Raw genomic sequence first — 21,180 nt, forward strand, 5'->3', positions numbered from 1 at the left:
TAATTCTAAAATCTTGATTATATATAATATCACCAGAAAGAATGAAGATATACTTTTCCAAATGAGTATCCAGGTATGAATATTATTATTTAAAGTATTTGTAACTTAATATTAAAGAAAAGTACTGGAATAAAAAAATATTTTATAACATAAGAAAAAAAACACTATATAAGAGTTTTTAAATATCCCTGACATAAAATTAGTAATAAAACCGTGAATTAGGTTATTTCCATACTGCTTCTTGCTTAATATCTTAATCTTGCTTAATAATATTAACTGCTATGCAGTCAGCCTTTGTCTGGCTTTTAAATGTACTGGAAAAATGCCTAAGGGGAACTCCAAACATTAAATTTAAAAACTGCATAGCATTTTACTCTGCAGAACAACTTTATCAAAAAAAAAAAAAAAAGAAAAAGAAAAAAAAAGAAAAGAAAGAAAGAGTGAATAAACACATATTTCAATAAAAATATATTACATATAAAAAATTACAATGAAATAAGCAATATTCCTTAAAATATTAATTATCCTAGTAAATAAATAAACCAACTTCCTGTTGGCTTCTCTTGACAAACATCCAGCATCCAACAGAAACATTAAATTTAAAAATTGCACAGAATTGTTGCCTTCATTTTTCCAAGTGGCAACAGTGCTGATATCAACAACAGTGATATTTCAGCAACAATGGCTGTGTGCTGTTTATCCTTTTGATGCAATTTTATCAAAAAACATAAACTAAAAAAAAAAAAAAAAAAACTCATTCGAATTTTGGAAAAAATTGCTCTGAAGTGCACTGGCTCTTGCCTAGATGCACCTATGTACCAAATTTCGTAGCCCTGATCTATTAGCTTACGCGCAATACGAACGAAAGACACAGACAGACTCTTCCTTTTATATATATAGATAGATTATGATTTGCTGTGTTTTATCTAAGAACCTGAAGCTTTGTTTTAAATCCTTACCAACCACATGCATTAGATTCCATTCTTTTAAAATAGGTAATTAGGCAAATATTCATTGCATACCATATTTTAGATTTAATAATTTCATTCCTTTGAGCTCACTTTGTTCATCTGTATATTTCTACTGCTGTAGAATATAAGAGTAGTTATTTTGACTGTATTTGTAGTTTTTAAAAATAGTTTCAGCAGTCATACAGTTCTGAAAATCCTTAAAAATATTTCTCAGGAAATTTGGAAAATTATTTGCTCTAATTTCATAATTAAAATGGCATTAAATGTGTGCAGTAGTTGCTATCTGTGAAACTATGGCTTCTGCATTATGCTACTAATTTTGCTTCAAGGTACTGAATTCATATGCTTTATTTTCACCTTGAAAGTGGATGCAGCTTATTTATAAATAATCACAATTTATTAGTCATTTCTTCAGGTAGTTTCCTTTACTGATATTTGTCAAAGAAGCTTGAAAATTCAGTAATAGTCCACAAATCTCTACACCCCTTTCTTGAATTTCTAAGTTTTTAATTCTTGAAACTATTATTTCATTAGAATGTTATCCTTTTTACAATAACTTAGAATCTCTCTATGATCTGAATGAATATGGAAAAAAATATGAAAAGCATATGCAGCCAATCTCTTTGGCCACTAAGAATAGACTGCTGATTTTCCATGGAATTTAGCCATTTGTTGACTAAATTAAACTGAATATCAGCATGAGAAGCATATCTTGTTATGATGGCATCACTTAGATTATCATGAACTTAAGTTTAACCCTTTGCGTTCGAGCGGTGCCTCTCGGGCACCACTGCATGTGTTGCGATAACTCGAGCGGTGCCTGAGAGGCACCATTCGAATCAATGTGTTTATTTGTGTTTGACCTAAGGAATATCGCTTAAGAGATATACTTGGCCTTTTGTAGATCATATTACGAGGTGTCTGAATAGCTATAAGGATGTCTTATCTCAAATAAAGGTTGTCTTTGCAATGCTTATGTGATTAAATGTCTTATCTCAAGAATACTTGCGAACGCAGGTAGGACTCTGTCTTCGACATCAGTTCGAACTCAACCTTCTTGCCGATCGCAGTATTTCTTTCAAAGTTACTGAGCCCAATAAGTATAGAACACGACGAAGAAGTTACTTCTAGCGAAGATAAGTTTAATTTTTCAGCAATAACGAACGAAATTACATCACTACATAGACAGCTTGCCCATGAGAACGAAGATGGAAGTGATAAAGATAGTGACGACGCTAAAGGAGCAAGAAGACGAATAATCGATAGTGAATCTGGAAGCCAAAGTGATTGTACAGAAGAGACTGAACCTTCAGAATGGACAGTGTGCACAGAATCCTCAGAAATCCCCAGAAGAATACCATTTGTATCTGGTGAAAGACAAGTAGGACCGCACGTATTTGCACACATAAAAGAACCAATAGATTTTTTCAAATTATTTTTCACCGAGGAATTAGTTACTGACATAGTGCAGGAAACTAACAATAACGCTGCAGGAAAGGTGGAAGGGAAGACCTTATCATCCCGTTCTATATGGCGATCATGATACGATGTAACAGTTACCGAATTTTGGGCGTTTATTGGAAAATCATAAATATGGGGACAATGCCACTGGCAAACATACAAGAATACTGGTCGAAAAATGATACTAGTTATATTCCATTTTACTCAGACACGTTTACGAGAGACCGATTTTGTAAAATATTTTGGAGACTTCACCTCAAGACAATACCCTCAGAAAACACAAGCCCTAGAACCTGTTTGCAGTTAGTATCTGATTTCCTCGAATATATAAATGAAAGGTTCTTGAATTATTTTGTACCCGGAGAGCAGATTTGTGCGGATGAGTCGACTGTCAAATTCAAATGCTGCATATCATTCATTACATACATTCCAATGAAACCTACAAAATGGGGTATTCGGGTTTATACGCTCGCAAATTCAAATACCGGCTTCATTTGTGCTTTTCTGCCGTATTATGGATCTCTAACAACAGAGACTTTGATAAGACCCGATCTACCGGTATCAACCAAAAAAACCACTACATCTATACAAAATGATACAGGATAAAATTCCCGGTGTTCAGGGACACCACATGTTCACGGACCGTTATTATACGACTTACATATTGGCAGGAGAATTGCGCAAATAAAAGTGTCACTTAACTGGGATGATCATGACAAATAGAAAGCCAAAACTTGAGTATCGAACCACATGTGCATATCGTAAAGATAATATTTTGGTTCTTGCGTGGAAGGACAAAAGGATTGTGACGGCTTTGACTACTTGGAATAATGCAGGAATAACTCCTGTAAGAAGAACTCTACGAGGCGGTATTGAAGTCTTTATAAAAAAGCCCAATGTTATTGTAAATTACGTCAAATTTATGAGCGGTGTTCATCGAGCTGACCAACTGGCTTCAACATATTGTTTTTTAAGAAAATCCGTAAAATGGTGGCGAAAACTATTTTTTGGGGGTTTGGAGATCTGCTCCATCAATTCATACATTCTTTATAAATAAGTAAAGAAACAGAGAAACGAATGGCTGCTTAGTCACCTACAATATTTGAAAACTTTAGTGGATCAACTGAGAGGAGACTTTCGACAAAAACAACCCAGCACAGCTCCTACTTCACACAGCATTTCTGAAGCGATCCGACTAAATTGGAAGCTGCATATTATTTTGATGGGGCAGAAAAAAGATTGCAAGGTTTGCTCCCAAAGGCGAAAAACTGTATACTACTTTGACATGCCCCAAAAAGCCAAGGATGCATATTCGAGATTGTTTTGTAAAATATCATACAAAGCAAAATTTTAGAACGTATGTTTAATACATATGTTTCATTAAGTTAAAAAAATATGTATAATGTTAAAATATACGAGTTTAAAGTGTTTTATTATGTCTAAAATTATTTTAAGTTAACAATAAGGAACTCATGATATAAGCGGGAATGGCTGATTACTCTCGAGTTGTTGGTTCACCCGACAGAAAAGCGCCTCAAGCGCAAAGGGTTAGTCAGTGACAAATGCCTGAAATTAGGTTTGATTTTACATACTGATTTGGAGTTCTGAATGAACACTACTTGTGTGTTAAACAATAAGTATGAATTTACCTGTTAAAATTTCTTTTAATTTAATGAAATGGGGGGCTTCCTAATAACATGAATGCTAAGTGGTGATCTTAGGTTAGTAGAATAACATTAAATTTAAAAAACATGAATGTATGAATGTAGAATTATGTAAAAGAATCTGCTTAGAGAATTGTTTGTGTTTTGGATTTTTTGTTGTAAAAGTGTAAAATAACGATTTCTATCTTCTGTAAATTTTTATTCTCAGTGACAGATAAAACTTATGAACACAGTTGCACTCAATTAAAGTTAACTAATTATTTTAATATTTCTGATTTGCTGATATATTTTTCTTCTAGAAGGAAACCTGATTAACCATTACCAGAAAACTTTTTCTTACTAGTACACAATTTTGTCACACTTCATATCGTACATATAGTACAGTTATTTTCAGTAAATGTAAGATTTTTTATGTTTTAAAAAGGGATAATTTTTTTTCTTTTAGAATTTTGTGAATTGCCCTTGAAAAGGTACCAAAAATAATTTGCTATTTCCAGCTAAGATGGATATAGCAATTCAGTCTTAGCCAGAGTCTCACACATTTTATATAGCCTGCAGAATGTGTTAATTTTTTTGAAATTTATTTGAATCACATCTTTTTCCCTGCTTTATATTCTAGTGCTGTTTCATAAAAGTACAAAACAACAAAATAGTTGACTGATTACATTCTGTGTGTTAAAATTTTATTTTTTATTAAACATTTTAAGATAATTTTACATGTACCTCGTATAATTTTTTACTTAATTTTTCTCTCTTACATCAGGTTAAATGGAAAAGCCATAAGAATGATGAACATAATGATGTGTATGATGAATCTTCTCTACTGAATATATTTAGGAAGGTAACCTAATGATATGGCCATTGTAATATTTACTTTGTGCTTCGGAATATAGTTTTGCTACAGGAATTTATAATGTTAATTAGTTAAAACTATTTTTCTAGTATGGTTATGTGACATGTTTTGTCTCAAAGAAGAAAAAAGGAAGTGCAGTTATAGAATTTTCAACACCTGAAGCAGCTGTAAGTAATGGAACTACTAATATATATTAAGTTTTATCAGGGAATTTAGGATTCAACTTCAGTTTTTCATCTACAGTGATGTGCTATTTATATAATACAAGTAACAGTTTTTAAATATATTGTTTTCTGTACTAAAATGTTTTACTCTGTATAAATACACTTCCAAAAAATGTGTTACTTGTTCCGCACTATAGTTTCTAATTCCAAAAAAAAAAAAAAAAAAAAAATTATATTTTTAAAGTTTTTAAGCATAAATAAATTTATCTATCGTATAAAATAATATTATTATTTCCTTGATGCCACATAAGAATTTTGAATTTTTGGGATATGCTACTCATCAAAAGTGTGTGCTTCAGTTAATAGAAACTGCTTTCTGATAAAAAGATGTTTGAAAATTTGGTATTCAGTTATTTATTTATTATTTAACTGCAATTATTAATGTGTTGTTTTTTCACATATGCATTGTTATAAATACTGTTACTCTGAAATTAAGAATAAACATAAAAAAAAAAAAAAAAAAAAATGTGTGATGATTCTAGATGCATTAAACCTGCATGGGTTTAGTTCATATTTATTTTAAAAAGTATTAATCAGAAGCTATTTCGGTGACTTTTATAAGCTTTCTTAAAAGAGATAGCATTAGAATGAATTCAGGATAAATGCATACATTATTTTATATGTTTTCTCTTTTGCAACATGGAATCAATAACTAATTGAATTACCTCAGTCAATGTGTTACTTATTTGTGCTGGTTAAGTTCCAAGGTTCTTCAAATTAATAGTCTTCAATAAATTTTCATTTGATAATCTAACATTTTGAATTAATTAAACTTGTACCTAAGGAGATATCACGTATAATTTTATTATTTTTAGATCAAATTAGTCATTTTGTTATTTCATGTATATTAACTTCTTTATAATAAATAGAATGATGAAGGCATAACAGCAGCAATATTTTTGAAGAATTTATTGCATGAGATATTTTGACTCTAAATATATACTATTCTGTTTTTTCATGGATTTTTCATATACATATTTGATTTAATGTAGTTTTAAAAAAGTCCATTTCTCTTTTTCCATATTTTTTAAGCTAATACAGTCAAAAGTCGTTAATTCGGACACCCATAATCCGGAATGATCTATAATCTGGACCTCAAAGCTGCAAACTTTCTGGCATGCGTCGCATTGACGCATGCGCGTAAGACTTTTAAGGCTGTGAATTTGCGTGAGCGCGTGCACAAAATACGTTTACGAATGCGCGTTTAATGTATAACGGATTGTATAAGCTAAGCTCTAATTATCTATTTCAGTTAATGTTGCAGATTACGTTGTTCCTTAATCTTCAAATTGGATCCGGCTTATTATTTTTTGCAGACTCTTAGAGCAATTTTATAAAAGTAAGCTTGAACTTTCGATTATGTCAAATAGAATTTCTGATTTATATTTACTAATATGTAATGGATCTACAAAGCGAAAGTATGTTTCGGAGTCCATTAAACAAAAAGTTTATCTGAACTTTAACATTTGTTTATCTAAACTTTGTTTATCTTTAACGCCGCAGCGGGCGTGCAATGAATTGATCTGTCAGCACTATCCTTATCTTCAGGGCAGATGTTTTTATTTTATTTGGCTTATAATTGCTTACTAAATGTAGTATTTCATTTCGATATACTCTGTCTTTGATATGATTTAAATCAAATGCCTCGTCATTATAATTCGCTTCCGATAGCGAAGAAAGTGACAGAGGTTATTGAAAACGAAAAAATTTCGATTGACAAATTAGTCGGTATTCTCGACACAGCAATTATAAGACTTGAACAGCGGAACTTTGTAACTGAACAAGAAATTATGTCTGTTTATAGAATTAAAGAGAATGTATTATCACATAAAAAACCAAAAACTTACATTGAAAGAAATGTTTAATAAAGTACACAAATAAATATTAAGCTTTTTTTTTTTTTTTTTTTTTAATTTTGATACACTTTAGATCATAATTGTTCTTTATTTCGTAAATTACAGTTTCATATTTTTAATTTTATAATTTCTTCATGCCATTTTACCAGATTTAAACTGATGATCTATAATCCGGAATCGCCGAAGTCCCGACGAGTCTGGATTAATGACTTTTGACTGTATGATTTTAAAAAATCTTTAAAAATTCCCCCTTTGACTTGCATTGTAAAGCATGTACTTGTGTTAGGGGGAAATTCCAAGAATTTTCCGAGTGACTTCTCAGCCATAAATGAAATTTCTCAGAATTTTCCTTTATGGTTGAGATGGCACTCTAACAGAAATGTTTTGTAAATAATTTTGACTTTGAAAATATAAAGCAGGAGTAGCAGATTTTCCACAATTTTGTCTTCAAACATATTTGATCTCTCACTGCTAATTTAGTCTTACACTCTCATTTTGTGTTTGATAGAAGAAATTGAAATATAAATTAATAAGTAATATAAATTAATTTTGTTAGGTAATTTACAGTTTTTCACCATCATTAAAAAAGAAAAGGTATGTAATTAGGTTTTACTTATTGCAAGTTTAATTAAAGAAAGACTTCAAAGGCCTTTCTTTAGTTGATAATAATTTCTCTTCCGCCATATGCATTATCTTATTGAATCGGCTGGAAAATTTAAACATAACTGAAATGAAACGTGGCATATTACCAGGAATCATGCAGAAATATATTGTAATCTATGACTTCATGAGTGATTATACCATTTATTAAATAATTAAATTTCTGAATTATCAGAAATCCAATAATAGTATGGTTTCCAGTGCCATGCAGAGAATATCATTCTTAGAGTATGAACATGAAAACCTAAATCTTTAAAGTAATTTAATTCTGTTCTTGTACAAATGAATGAAGCTATTGTTAGAAAGTGGCAATGGATAAATATGGTTAGGTTTTACATAGATTATATTTTTTGCTCTTTCATTTCTTTAATTATTGATATATTATTTTCACTGTGAAGATGTATTTTTATATATTTATGTCCTTGATTGGGCAGAAAAAAATTTTATTATTTGTATTGATTTTTTGCATCTCAGATCAATCTATTCTTCTATGTCTTGTGTATTGCCTCTTCTGTGGCTTTTTGGAAAACTGTATCTTTCAAAATCTGATGTATTTTTGCTTCTTGCCAATAAAGAGAATTGAACTTTTTGGTAATTACTTTGAATTACGTAGTTATATTAAAATGCTTTTGACAATTTATCCAATTTCATTTGCTTTTTCTTTAATTCCCTCATATGTTTAAGTGTTATAAAAGTTTTTAATCTTTTTCTGGAAGTCTGTTAAATCATTTAAAAAAATAATTAAAGTCAGCATTTACTTTGACAAAAGTCTTGATATTTCTGAATTGAAAGAAAGAATATAAATGGAAAAAATAATTTAAAGACTAATTTAGTTGAAAGTTTGAGATCTTATATTTGATACCTTTGAAAAAATTCCTACTACAGTAGATGCTATGCTGCTTAATGTAATTGTGGTTAATGTTATGATTTGGATATTATTATTGAATTGTCAAAATACTGCCCATTTGTGTACAAGAATGTGGAAACACATCACTTATTGTGATCAATAATTCGGTTAATATGATCAAAGTATTACAGAATAAATTTCTTTCAAGCTGAAGTAAAGCCATCAAATAAAATCCAAATAAATTATAAAAATTGGTAAGTAACAGAGAAATGCTACCATGTAAGGGATTTGGTCATTTAACAACTTGGCTTGGATTTTAGTCAACTTTTTAAAATCAGGCAAAAAAAGCAAATATAATTTGGCATAGATTTTGAATAATTTTATTCATTTTCATTGTGATCAAGCATAGAACATAAGCATAAAAATGTCTAAAGATTTTTTTTTTTCTCCTCTTCCTGAGGGGGGGATGAATAATTCCTTGAAAACATCTTTGCCAAACTAAGATTTTTTGCCTAATTTTGAATCTTACATTAGCATGTTCTTTTTCAGTGATAGATGCCTTCCAAGTATTAGGACTAGGTGAACAGTATTGGTCAAATAATTTCCAGAAAGCATTATGAATAGTTTCATAAATGAAATTTTGTGATATTGTAAAAGGTTCATAAGCAGAGTTTTGTATTTTCCTAATTAAAATGCTGTGGAAGTACCATGTTTCCCTGAAAATAAGACCTAATCAAAAAGTAAGCTTTAGCCTGATTTTTCAGGGTGCTGATAAATATAAGCCCTAATTAACATCATTAACCAGATTGTTGCCTTATTACCCAGCAGCCAGACAGGCGCCTTATTGCCAAATGACCAAATGTAAATGCAACAGACATGCACATTTGAAACAAATAGATGTGATTGCACCGTATTAGAATCTTCAGTGTTCAATACATTGTGGTAGCAATAGATGTTTAACACTTGATTTTAAAAAGAAATTTAAAGGGGAAATGATAATCAGACCACAATAACGTCAGTCAGTGGGTCAACAAGGCAAATGCAAGAATTGTAAGTGTGGATCAGGTCAGCAGGTATCATATCTTGAATTGGAGCACACCATCTGTAAATGGATTGCTGATAGAAGAGCAAAGTGTTTGGCTGTTTGTGCTGATATTCAAGTATTTTTCATTGTATTGGCACTAGAGCTAGACATATCACCAGACAAAGTCAAAGCATCACTGGGTGAATGGCTTCCTTCAGTTATATGAATTGTCTGTAAGATATGCAACGCTGTTCAGATTGGAAGATACTGAAGTGCACTTCCATTCAAGTGTTTTGTTGATGACATGAACTTCTGTATGTACCAACTCTCGAAAAGGATTACTATGGATGAAACTGCAGTGTTTATGGGTCAAGGGTTCCAAACTACGATTGATCGAAGGGATACCTTTGGCAATTCATCTTCATGAAAAGAAAAACCCCTCTAATCAACTGTGAAGGCAAGAAAGAGGATATTGAATGTGTTTTAGGTATTTATGTTCTTCAGACTGAAAAGTTTGGTGCACACAAGCAACAGTAAGGAATGGGGCAATTTATTTCTACCACTTGTTTTGCTTGGTGGCCAAAGAGATTTGGCTAGTATGAGATTCTGCCATGCTAAAACAATGAAGAACTTCCTTGCACAAAAAATTGATCAAATAAGGATTTCTGCAATAATTATTGCATATCTCCAAACTCTTGATATTGCAATAAACAAGCTAATTAAAGTCATTATTACAAATCAGTGACTATGTTGAAAATAGAATGCAATAAAATAAGCAAATAAACTTGTAAAGCCTAAACTACATGAAGTTGTAATCTGGAGGAAGAATACATGGGATAAAATAATGGACAGCTGTGTTTCCAATGTTCTTTGAGCAGGTTACATGGTCAAGAAGAGCTCTGCTGCTCAACATGAGAGGCTAGGACCATTGGTCTTAGAATAAATGGAATCGCAAAAACTTCAAGCCAGAATTCATGATTTGAAGCTTTATGATGATGTTGCAGAAAAAGACGACATGGCTGTATTAGAATAAATAATTTTGTTCATTTTTTAATGTCTCTTGAACATGAATAAATGCATTTCTTGAACATGAACAAATGTTAATAATTAGTGTGCATGAAAAATAAGACATCCCCCGGAAATATGCCCTAGCATGTCTTTTTGCAGTAAAAATTATTATAAGACCAGGTCTTATTTTCGGTAAACCATGGTATTTATATGTTTTGAGTTATATTGAATTTGTCAAATTCCATTAATATTTTCAAAGATACTTTTTGTCATCGTTTAATGTTATCAAACTAGACATGGACAAATGTGATCAAATTAATCAGGCACATCACTGTACTATCATCTGTTAAAATTTAACAGTAAAATATAATTTTATTATAGCAAATGGCATATGAATCAGAAAAGGGAAATCCTGAAAATCCATTGTCACTATCATGGATCAGTGGACAGCCCCAAGAAATGACTCGCAATTTTCATTCAATTAATCCAGCAGCTGCAAAAGGTCCAGCACCAGAACCTGGGAAAGACAGTGCTCTTACATCAAGAGATTATGAAAGTTTAGTTTTAATGAGACTTCGCCAAGCAGAAGAGAGGAAAAAACTTATTCAACAAATGAAGGAGGAAGATGACTGAAAAATTTCCAAAGGTTTATCAGTACTCTGTGTATATACTATATTAATTTTTAGTGCCTTCCAGTCTAGGCATTTAAAATTTTACTGTACAGATTTTATTTCATATTACGTTTGTTATAAGATAAATAAAACTGTAAAAAAAGCAGATAATCTTGCATGCTAATACTTTAAAAAAAAGGGGGGAAACATTTTCAGTTTCAGTATGCAACAACTTTGGATAAAAGAAAATGAATGTACAAATGGAAATATATTTTCATAAAACATCTTAAAACATTTCTTAAAATTTTATTGGGGGGTCCATTTGATATTAAGTGTCTTAAAAATTATAAAAAATAACATGAAATATAAAAAATAACATGAACTGAATTATTCCAATGTTTTGTGTACTTTAAAGGGTGTTTCAAAGAATTAAATGCATTGAACTAGAATTGCATATTAATTTAAAAGTCAAACAACAAAAATCAGCGTAATATTTTCAAATTTTTCACAGGACGATGGATTCACAGCTTTTGAAAGCTGAGGATGATAATTTGGTAAAACCATCGAAACTAGTCCTGTGAAAATTTGAAAATATAATGCTGATTTTTGTTGTTTGACTTCTTAAAATTTGCTAGGCGTGTCATTGTATCTTAATTATAGAATTGCATATGTTGACATGCAGTGTAAACGAACATAAAATTTTCTGAACTTGTGAAAAATTAAATATTTATATAGCTTTCCATTACCTTTTTTAATATATGGAAATTTTACTGATATTATTAAATTTTACTTAAAACAAAAATTTTGGAGAATTTGAAATATAAAGTTTCCATGTGTATCCACAAATACAAGACTTATGATAAGTATTTCTGTAGAATAGTGACAGATGTATGATTTTAAGTATACAAATACAAGACGTATGATAAGTATTTCAGTAGAATAGTGACAGACGTATGATTTTAAATATATCAAATAAAATTAAATATACTTAGTCAAGCCATATTATTATTTTACCAATTCAGGAGTTTTTAAATTACATCTTTTTGTTCCCCTTATAGGGATGTTAGCATAGAAAAATCTGTCTAGTATGAGACAGATTTTTCTATGCTAATAAGCCTGATCCAATTCGAAGATTAAAGAACAACACGATCTGCAACATTAACTGAAATAGATAATTAGATAATTTTAGCTTATAAATTAGTTAAAATTATATTAAAATAACAGTGGTGTAAAACCAGAAAAAAGGGGGAAATTTATTTTAATTACAGTCAAAAGTCGTTAATCCAGACTCGTCGGGACTTTGGCAATTCCGAATTATAGATCATTAGTTTAAATCTGGTAAGATGGCATGCAGAAATTATAAATTTAAAAATATGAAACCGTAATTTATGAAATAAAGAACAATTATGATCTAAAGGGTATCAAAATTTCCAAAAAAAAAAGCTTAATATTTATTTGTTTACTTTATTACGCATTTCTTTCAGTGTAAGTTGTTTAAGTTGCTTCGTTTTTTATGTGATAATACTTTCTCTTTAATTCTATTAAACAGACATAATTTCTTGTTTAGTTACAAAGTTCCGCTGCTCAAGTCCTACAATTGCTGTGTCGAGAATACCGACTAATTTGTCAATCGAAATTTTTTCGTTTTCAATAACCTCTGCGTCACTTTCTTCACTATCGGAAGCGAATTATAATGGCGAGGAATTTGATTTAAATCATATCAAAGACGGAGTACATGGAGATGAAATACTACATTTAGTAAGGAATTATAAGCCAAATAAAATAAAAACATCTGCTCTGAAGATAAGGATAGTGCTGACAGATCAACTTCCAATTCATTGCGTGCCATGTCGTTTCCCCCCCCCCCTCCGCAGAGCAGTGTTAAATTGATAAACAGATTTGGGAATGGTTAGAGAAACAAAAGATATGCCTTTATCCGTTTTTTTGCAGCAATTCCACTTTTTGTTTGATGGACAAGGAAACATACTTTCGCTTTGTAGATCCTTTAGGAGCTCCAGCATCGGAAATTCTATTTGACATAATTGAAAGTTCAAGCTTACTTTTATAAAATTGCTCTAACAGTCTGCAAAAAATAATAAGCCTGATCCAATTCGAAAATTAAAGAACAACACAATCTGCAACATTAACTGAAATAGATAATTAGATAATTTTAGCTTATACCGTCCGTTATACATTAAACGTGCATGCGTAAACGTATTATGCGCATGCACACATGCATATGCGCAGCCATAAATGTCTTACGCACATGTGTAAACGCCTATGCGTCAATGCGACGCATGCGCAGAAAGTTTGTAGCTTTGAGGTCCGGATTATGGGTGTCCGAATTAATGACTTTTGACTGTATTTTAGTTGTTGTATCCAAATATTAAGAATTCATGAAATAAGCTCAGAAAAAGAATTTAATCCATCAGAAAGTATAATAAAACCAGATGAATTTTTATTATTTTTAGATTGAGTTTTGCTCCTTTTAATTATAATTAAAAGTGATGCTATAGGCTGATGAAGGCTGAAGCAATGTATATTCAATTACCTTCCCATAGTCATTGTTGGCTATGATTGGGAAGATAGACCATACAAAGCCTACAGATTTATAACTTAAAACTTTTCTTAATGCCATATTTTGTGTATGTGTGTATCTATGTATGTTATGGTTTTAAGGATTCATGAATTGAGTTGTTAAATTCTTAATGTGCATTAAATTTAAATATCAGAAAATATGGATGAGTTGTAGTTATTTCCAGTTTACATTTTGTAAGTATATATATTAAATTGTGACGTACTTAACGTTTGTACTTTAGAATGTAAAACTGGTGAACTATTGAATCTAAATTCAGCAAAAATTGAATAAGAGATAAAATACACAAGGCCCTGGAAAAAAATTCCAAAATAAAATCAGGAAAAAAATTATGTAGCAGATTGCCGAGTAGAAATATGCATATCACATATATACAATCAAACATATGTTAGTTGATACATGTTCACTGGACTAGAGAATTTTTTTTTTATTTAAAAATGTAATTTTGGTGTTTTCTGTTAATTTTCAGTGACATTATTAGAAGCTAGATTATAACAGTATCATTCACTGATTTTGCATAAAAAATAAAGGCCAGCATGGATGTTTAAAGTTAATGCAAAAAAAATTATTGTTGTTCCATTTATTTACTGATGTATGAATGATCAATTTCACATGTATTAAATAACAAGAATGAATTATGTGTTGAATTGAAGATTGGATTCATGCATGTGGCCATAGCTTTACTTATGGCATAAGAATCTTTTGGACTCACCATAAGCAATAATAATGGCCATTGTGTTTGTGGCCCTTTTTTTTTTTTTTTTTTTTTTTTTTTTTTTTTTTTTAGCATGCTTGACCAAATCAAAATTTACATATTTCCAGAAACAATAACAATGTTATATTTTTTTAACCGTGGGTGTATTCTTAATAGTGAGTAGTATGTTTCTATTTTTTATCATATGATTTCTCTGTATACTTTTTGCCACTTAACTTGGACAAAAGTCCTTTCTGTGTCAGGACTAAAACCTTCAATAAAGTTCTTAAGCAAAAATCATTATGCCTTTAAATTCCAAACAGACAGTTTTCTGCTGTTAACTTACTTAACAACTTGAATGGAAATAAATATTATCATCATGTGCCCAGGGCTGGACCATAACATAGACAAATGTCTAGTGTCAAACCATCCACTTTGAAGAAAAATTAAAATATAAAAAGTTTCCTTTTATTTCACAAAATAAATAAAAATGTATCCATATACTCAATTTAAATTTAATCTAAATCTACAGATTTCCTTCTTTATTAAAATGTACTGATATAAATGGTCCACTGTACATGAACAACATTTCGCTAACTAGCTGATCTGTACAGAAGTCTAGTAAAAACATTAAATATAGCAAAAGTAGAGAGACGATTTTTGGCTTTAAATATTAAATTTCTGGAAGTGATTAGTTAGTTGAAGTGTTGAAACAGCTTTTCATATAATAAATTGTATAAATATTTTATATAAAATCAATTATCATCATGCTTTCGGTGCCGGGAAAAGAAAGTGTAAGAAGAAAATGCACGAAGAAACTAATAAACAAAAAAAAAAAAAAAAAAACGTTCTGTTTAAATATGTTGTTAATACACAACAGATAATGTTGATGTGGAAGTTTAGTCTGAAGCAAAGATTATGGAAAAAGTTGGTGAATATTCTGGAAACTAGGAAGTACACGCAGAAATGACAGAAAACAATGAAACCAAAATTGAAGTAATAGGAAAAAAAAAAAAAATAGGAGGTATACCAGATATTGTGGGAAAAAATCAAAATGCAAATGATGAAGAAGAAATTCAAATATAGAATATATACCTAACACCGCTAATGATACTTTAATTTTGGAAAATTTGGAAATTTCTTTGTAGCCTTTATATTTAACAACAGACATGCAACATTATTTGCTTAAAAATAAACCACCATCAAATATTTCTTTTGTACATATCGCTAAAAATGTAGTTACAGAAGGTGGGTGGGGGAAACTGTAACTCTGTCATTAAAGAAAAGTATTTTTATTCGCAAGTAAGCAAATAGTGAAAAAGTTGAACGAGAAAGGTTAGTGTACAGTCCAAAAAGTAAAGCAATTTACTGCTATGTTTGCAATATATTTTCCATCAAACAAACACCTTTTACAGAAGGATACTCAGACTAAATGCAAATATAAGAGTGCAAGAACATGAAAATTCTACTGATCATAGACATTCTATTAAAAATTTAATATTAAGAAATTTAGTTGATGGACGTATAGGCACTGTCGTTGAAAAACAGTATGTAGAAGAAAAAAATATTGGTGAAAAGTACTGCTACGGGTAGTACAACAATAAAGTTTTTGGCTAAAAATTCTGTTGCATTTCGTAGGAGTAATGAACTCTTGTCTGCTTCCCAGAGTGGAAATTACATAGAAGCTCTAGAATATTTGGCAGAATTTGACAAATTTTTACCTTCTCGGATAAAAAAATTCGGATCAGCTAGAAGAGGCAACATGAGTTGCTTTTTGTCAACTATTTTCGATGAATATTTTTCAATTATAATTGACTCTGCCCCTGATATAACACAGGTAGACCAGTTAACCATTATATTGCGTTATGTATTGGAAGATCGAATACTAATAGTGAGTTTTTTTTTTTTTTTTTTTTTTTTTACTAATTTATTCGCACACAGGAGATTCATTAGAAAATGAAGTTTTAAAGAACATTAAAATATTAAGTCTGAATGTTTGCAACTGTAGAGGACAAAGCTATGACAATGCGGCATATGTGTCTAAAAATACAATGGGCTCCAAAACCATATTAAAATACATAATCAAACTGCTCATTATGTTCCTTGTGCTCCACATTCATTAAATTTGATAGTAAGTAGTTTTAGTGAATCATGTTTTCAAGTAATAACATAATTTATTGGAGAACATTTATACATTTCTTTTGGTGTCTACTCATAGGTGTAACACGTTAGAAATAAGTTTTTCAGCAAGTAATAAAATTTTACAGTATAAAAATTATGTGCTACTAGGCGGTCTGCTAGAGCTGATGCAGTTAAAGCAATGTGATCTGTGTTCAGTGAAATAAAAAATGCTCTGCTTTATATATCTCTGGATGGATCTGAGAAATGTTCTGTAAAACTGGAATCCTGAGAAGTAGCAAACAAAATTAATAATGTAGAATTCATTTAATTAACAGTTATATAGGATAAAATACTTTCCAGAATAAATGCAAGCAGTATATCCTTACAAGACCTACTATATCGATCTCGTTTGCGGCAAGTATTATTGACAATTTATTTAATTATGTTAATTAATAAGATATTTATTTCTGGATATAGAAGTGGAGGCATTAAACGCATCAGCAATAAAAACTTATTCCGATGCGAAAACGAAAAGAAGTTTTTGATACAGTTCATCATGATGAGAATGACAAAAGTTCATGTAATCAGGGTCAAGAACCTTTAAACAAAATTGCTTTTACATAATATGTGACAAAATATTTTTTGAAATAAAACTGCATAGCAAAAGTTAAGACGTTAATAAGGTTTTAAAATATTTCATAAAAACCCAAATGATAATCTATCGCTTGAATCTGAAAATACCACATTTCTAAAAAAATGGTGCAGTGAAGATGTTGATACAAAAGGGAATTGTTACAATTTCTATTAAAGCCAAAATTTAACATTGCCATCTGACATGCTACGATTTATAAAGACTACAAAAATTGTATCAACATTTCCAAATATGGAAGCCATATTATATGGAATATATCAGTATAGAATATTCAATAGGGGAAGTCATAACTTTGCTTGCATCAAATGCATCTGGTGAAGAATCATTTTCAGTGTAGAAACACGTAAAAAACTATTTACAAAACTCAATAAGTGAAACAAAATTAACTTATTTAACTGTAGAACAAAATGTGTTGGACAGTATTAATTACAAAGAAATAATTGATAAATTGCTGAATTGAAAAAGCCAGAAAAAAGGATTTTTGAGTTAATTTCATACCAATTTTTTCAAAACTATGGTTTTGTCATTTAACACAATAAATTTTGTTTTCTTAATTTATGACATGCAAACAAAAAGTTATAATTCTATTGTATTGATGATACATAATCAAATGCATATTTATAATTATACTAACAATGGAAACTATTAAAGATTTTTGAAAAACTGACTATTTTTGTTAATTATTATTATATACCTATCATTTATTATTTTGTTAAAAAGTTATTGAAAAAATTACATAACACCTCGGATGTAAGGACCCGGCAGGAAAAAATGTCTAGGGCCCTAAAATAGGTTAATCCGTTCCTGCATGTACCACACTCAGTTTTTAAAATCCAGACTGGAGACATATTTGAATGTTAGGATACCTGTTGCTAATTTGTATTAATGAATCAAGTTATTTTTCAATTCCTTCATTTCTTACTGGTAACACTGCTGAGAATATTATACAATAAAAAACACTTTCTTTAAAGTAAATAATAAAGCGCATGATTTAATATCCTGCATACAAAATGGGAAAAGAAAGGAATGATTACACAAAACCAAAAAATATACCAAATTAACCATTAGTATCCAATGTCAAAAATGAATAGTCAATCATCTGTGTATGTTAGTCTTCTAATACAAGTCTCTTGATCAAGCATTAGCTACTTATATAGCTAGCATCCAATCTGGCTTGCATATGATCTAACAAATTACATATGCTAGACTGAAATTTGGCCACAAAACTAACCAAGTTTGAAAAAAAAGAAAAATATTATTTTGGATGCTAGAATTTTTCACATCCTGAAAATGAATATATTACATATCACTGTAAAATTCAGAAAATTGACTCCAAAAGTGAAATGCTGATAAAAAAAATTTATATAGTAGTAAAACGGGAAAAAAATTGTAAGTTAAATGGCAGATTTCATTGCAATTATTTTAAATTCCAGTCTGGGAACTACTCTTATATATGCACCCTCAGGTCGCCAAATTTCTCGTCAAGTTGCCATATTACTACCTAAATGTTGTGTCTACATTTCGAACTTTAAGCCTAAAATGTCTCCAAAAACGCAGTTTTCGTACATGCAAAAACCACGTTCTGAATACGCAATTTAAGCTAAAAATCCAAAACAAAAACAAAAAATTTAGATAGCAAAAACATAGTTTCTAACCAAAAATATTTGACAAGAATTCATGTACACAGCGATACATTTTAACTTAAAAAAAAATCTACGAATTGCACGATCTAGGCAGCGAAAGAATCTACGAACTACGCAGATCTCGCTTTAATAAATTAACATAACAACAATAAATTTTAAAGAATACCATGTACACAGCATTAAGTTTAAACTTTAAAAACCATCTACGAATTGCACAATTTAGCCATTGCGCACAAATCAACAAAATAAATTGCAAACAATTCAAATAGCAACAGAAATTCATAGTAAAAAAACAATGAACATAACATTCTACAAAGTAAAAACAATAAAATAAAATGCGATTACTATAATACATACGTGAATAAAATTTCGCCAGTCGTTCGTCTGTGAACAAAAGTACCACGACTTTGCTATATTACATGTCTTTCTGTGATTCAAAATTTCGAACGTAATGATATAAAAACTTCCTCCAAAAGTAACTTACTACACGAAAACCACAATTCAAATTTTAAACTTCGCTGACAGCCACATACTTTACCAGCAACCATTTGACTGCAAACCCACACAAGTCTATCAGAAACACCATTCTTCGTCTGAGTTCTCATATCAGCTCGGCATTTTGGACACGCCAAACTCTGTCTTAAAAGTCCTGACTCCCACAGAAATTCCAAAAATGCACTTCTATCGGCATAAGCAAACCCTTGAACAAAAGACTCGTTAACAACTCCAACATCCTACCTTTTAATACTAAATTTACTTTGCACACAATCTAAAATACGCGACTGAAATTTTGCCATCATGTCTCTCATTGCAACATTCAAAACACACACGAGAAGAACCAACGAGCAATTAAACCACTGCAGCAAAAGAGTTAATTTTCAACATCAAAAGGGTTGCCATACAAACAGCATCGTCCACCAAACCATCCCACAACACGGAATCGCACCAAAAACCAGCACAGAACACATATTGCCACATTTGGTGATCTTAGTGCACATATAAGAGTAGAGCCCCAGTTTGTTTTTGAAGTCTGTTTCTAAACTTTTTGTTCTATGCAGTAATGAAATAAGCACACAGCAATAAAATAAAATTAATACTAAATGAAAAATCTGTATAAAAAGGAAAAAAAATAAGATTTGCAAAATAGCAGAACACTTCAGTAGTAAGCTTAATTTCTTTACAAATAATTCTTTTCTAGCAAGAAGGGAGGAGGGATTCAAGAAATTATGAGAAGCTTCTCATGACTGATTAAAAAGCTTTTAAAAGCCGGAGAAAAACATCTCAGTTCAGTTGTTTACTAAGTTGTTGTTTTACTTAGCTGCTGTAATTTTGAGATTGGATTAGCTTTCTCTGCACTTTGAATTGTGTTCTATTTAATGTTTTAGTAGTTTAAAATATAACTTCTGTGTGATACTATACGAATATCTGCGAGGAAAAATTCCAGCATTTTGTTTCATTTCTTGTGATAAAAATTTATTAACTTATCACAAGAAATAATATTCATTTCTTGTGATAAGTTAATAAATTTTATTAACTTTTCATTAGACTTGTGCATTCAGCGTATTACAAACCCATACACACGCAACAATATAATATACGGCGATAATATTTGGTGGCAACAATTTGAAAAGTGAAACTGACATTTATAAAGAAGGGATGCAAAATGCCGATTTGAGACTAATAATCCGTCAAGCTCTCTCCTCCCCCCCCCAAAAAAAAGTTTGAGAATAATGTCGTACAAAGTGAGCATGCATATTTATCTTAAAACTATTTTCAATATAATGTTGCATCAGAAAAGGAATGATTAATTTAATTTCATAGAAAGAGAGATAAAAGTTTAAATTCCTAATTTTTGAACACAGTCATCATGAAATAGTCAACAGAAATATACTGGTATATTAATTTATGTATAACAATGATATCTTTTAAGTGCATTGCTTTAAAAATTGGTTTTAGTTCATAAAGAGTAAATTCATTGATTATTATATTTCAAGTTTTTGAAAAATAAAAATATGCAAATTTTCATAAAAATATTTATTCATATCTCATAACATGCAGATAGTTTTGCACATTTATTTATATATTAATTAAATCATTTAATAAAAATGTAATAACCACTGCTGCAAAAATATATTATTCTTCATTATATAAAACATTAATAATGTACTCCAAAATACAGCATGAAATTATCATATATCAGTGCAGTACAAAATTCTAAACTGTGCAAAAATAATGTGAAATACCATAAAACATATTTTAATAAAATATATTCAGTTGAAATTTACAAAATTTTAT

The 21,180-nt window shown here is 30.1% G+C and overlaps 1 protein-coding gene across 1 annotated transcript in view; it reads left to right on the plus strand.

The window, feature by feature from the left end:
• Positions 1-14,560, plus strand: part of LOC118201141 (dnaJ homolog subfamily C member 17) — a 69,218-nt gene extending 54,658 nt beyond the window's left edge. The window contains exons 8-10 of the mRNA XM_085811406.1: positions 4,860-4,937; positions 5,039-5,116; positions 10,950-14,560. Of these exons, the coding sequence (XP_085667532.1) occupies positions 4,860-4,937; positions 5,039-5,116; positions 10,950-11,201 (408 nt within the window). The 3' untranslated portion in view covers positions 11,202-14,560. The remainder of the gene's footprint in view (positions 1-4,859; positions 4,938-5,038; positions 5,117-10,949) is intronic.
• Positions 14,561-21,180: the final 6,620 nt, after the last annotated feature.

The sequence above is a fragment of the Stegodyphus dumicola genome, chromosome 2 (genome assembly GCF_044657685.1).
Source record: "Stegodyphus dumicola isolate Sdum_Otavi_A_Nest chromosome 2, ASM4465768v1".
Taxonomy (NCBI): Eukaryota; Metazoa; Arthropoda; class Arachnida; order Araneae; family Eresidae; genus Stegodyphus; species Stegodyphus dumicola.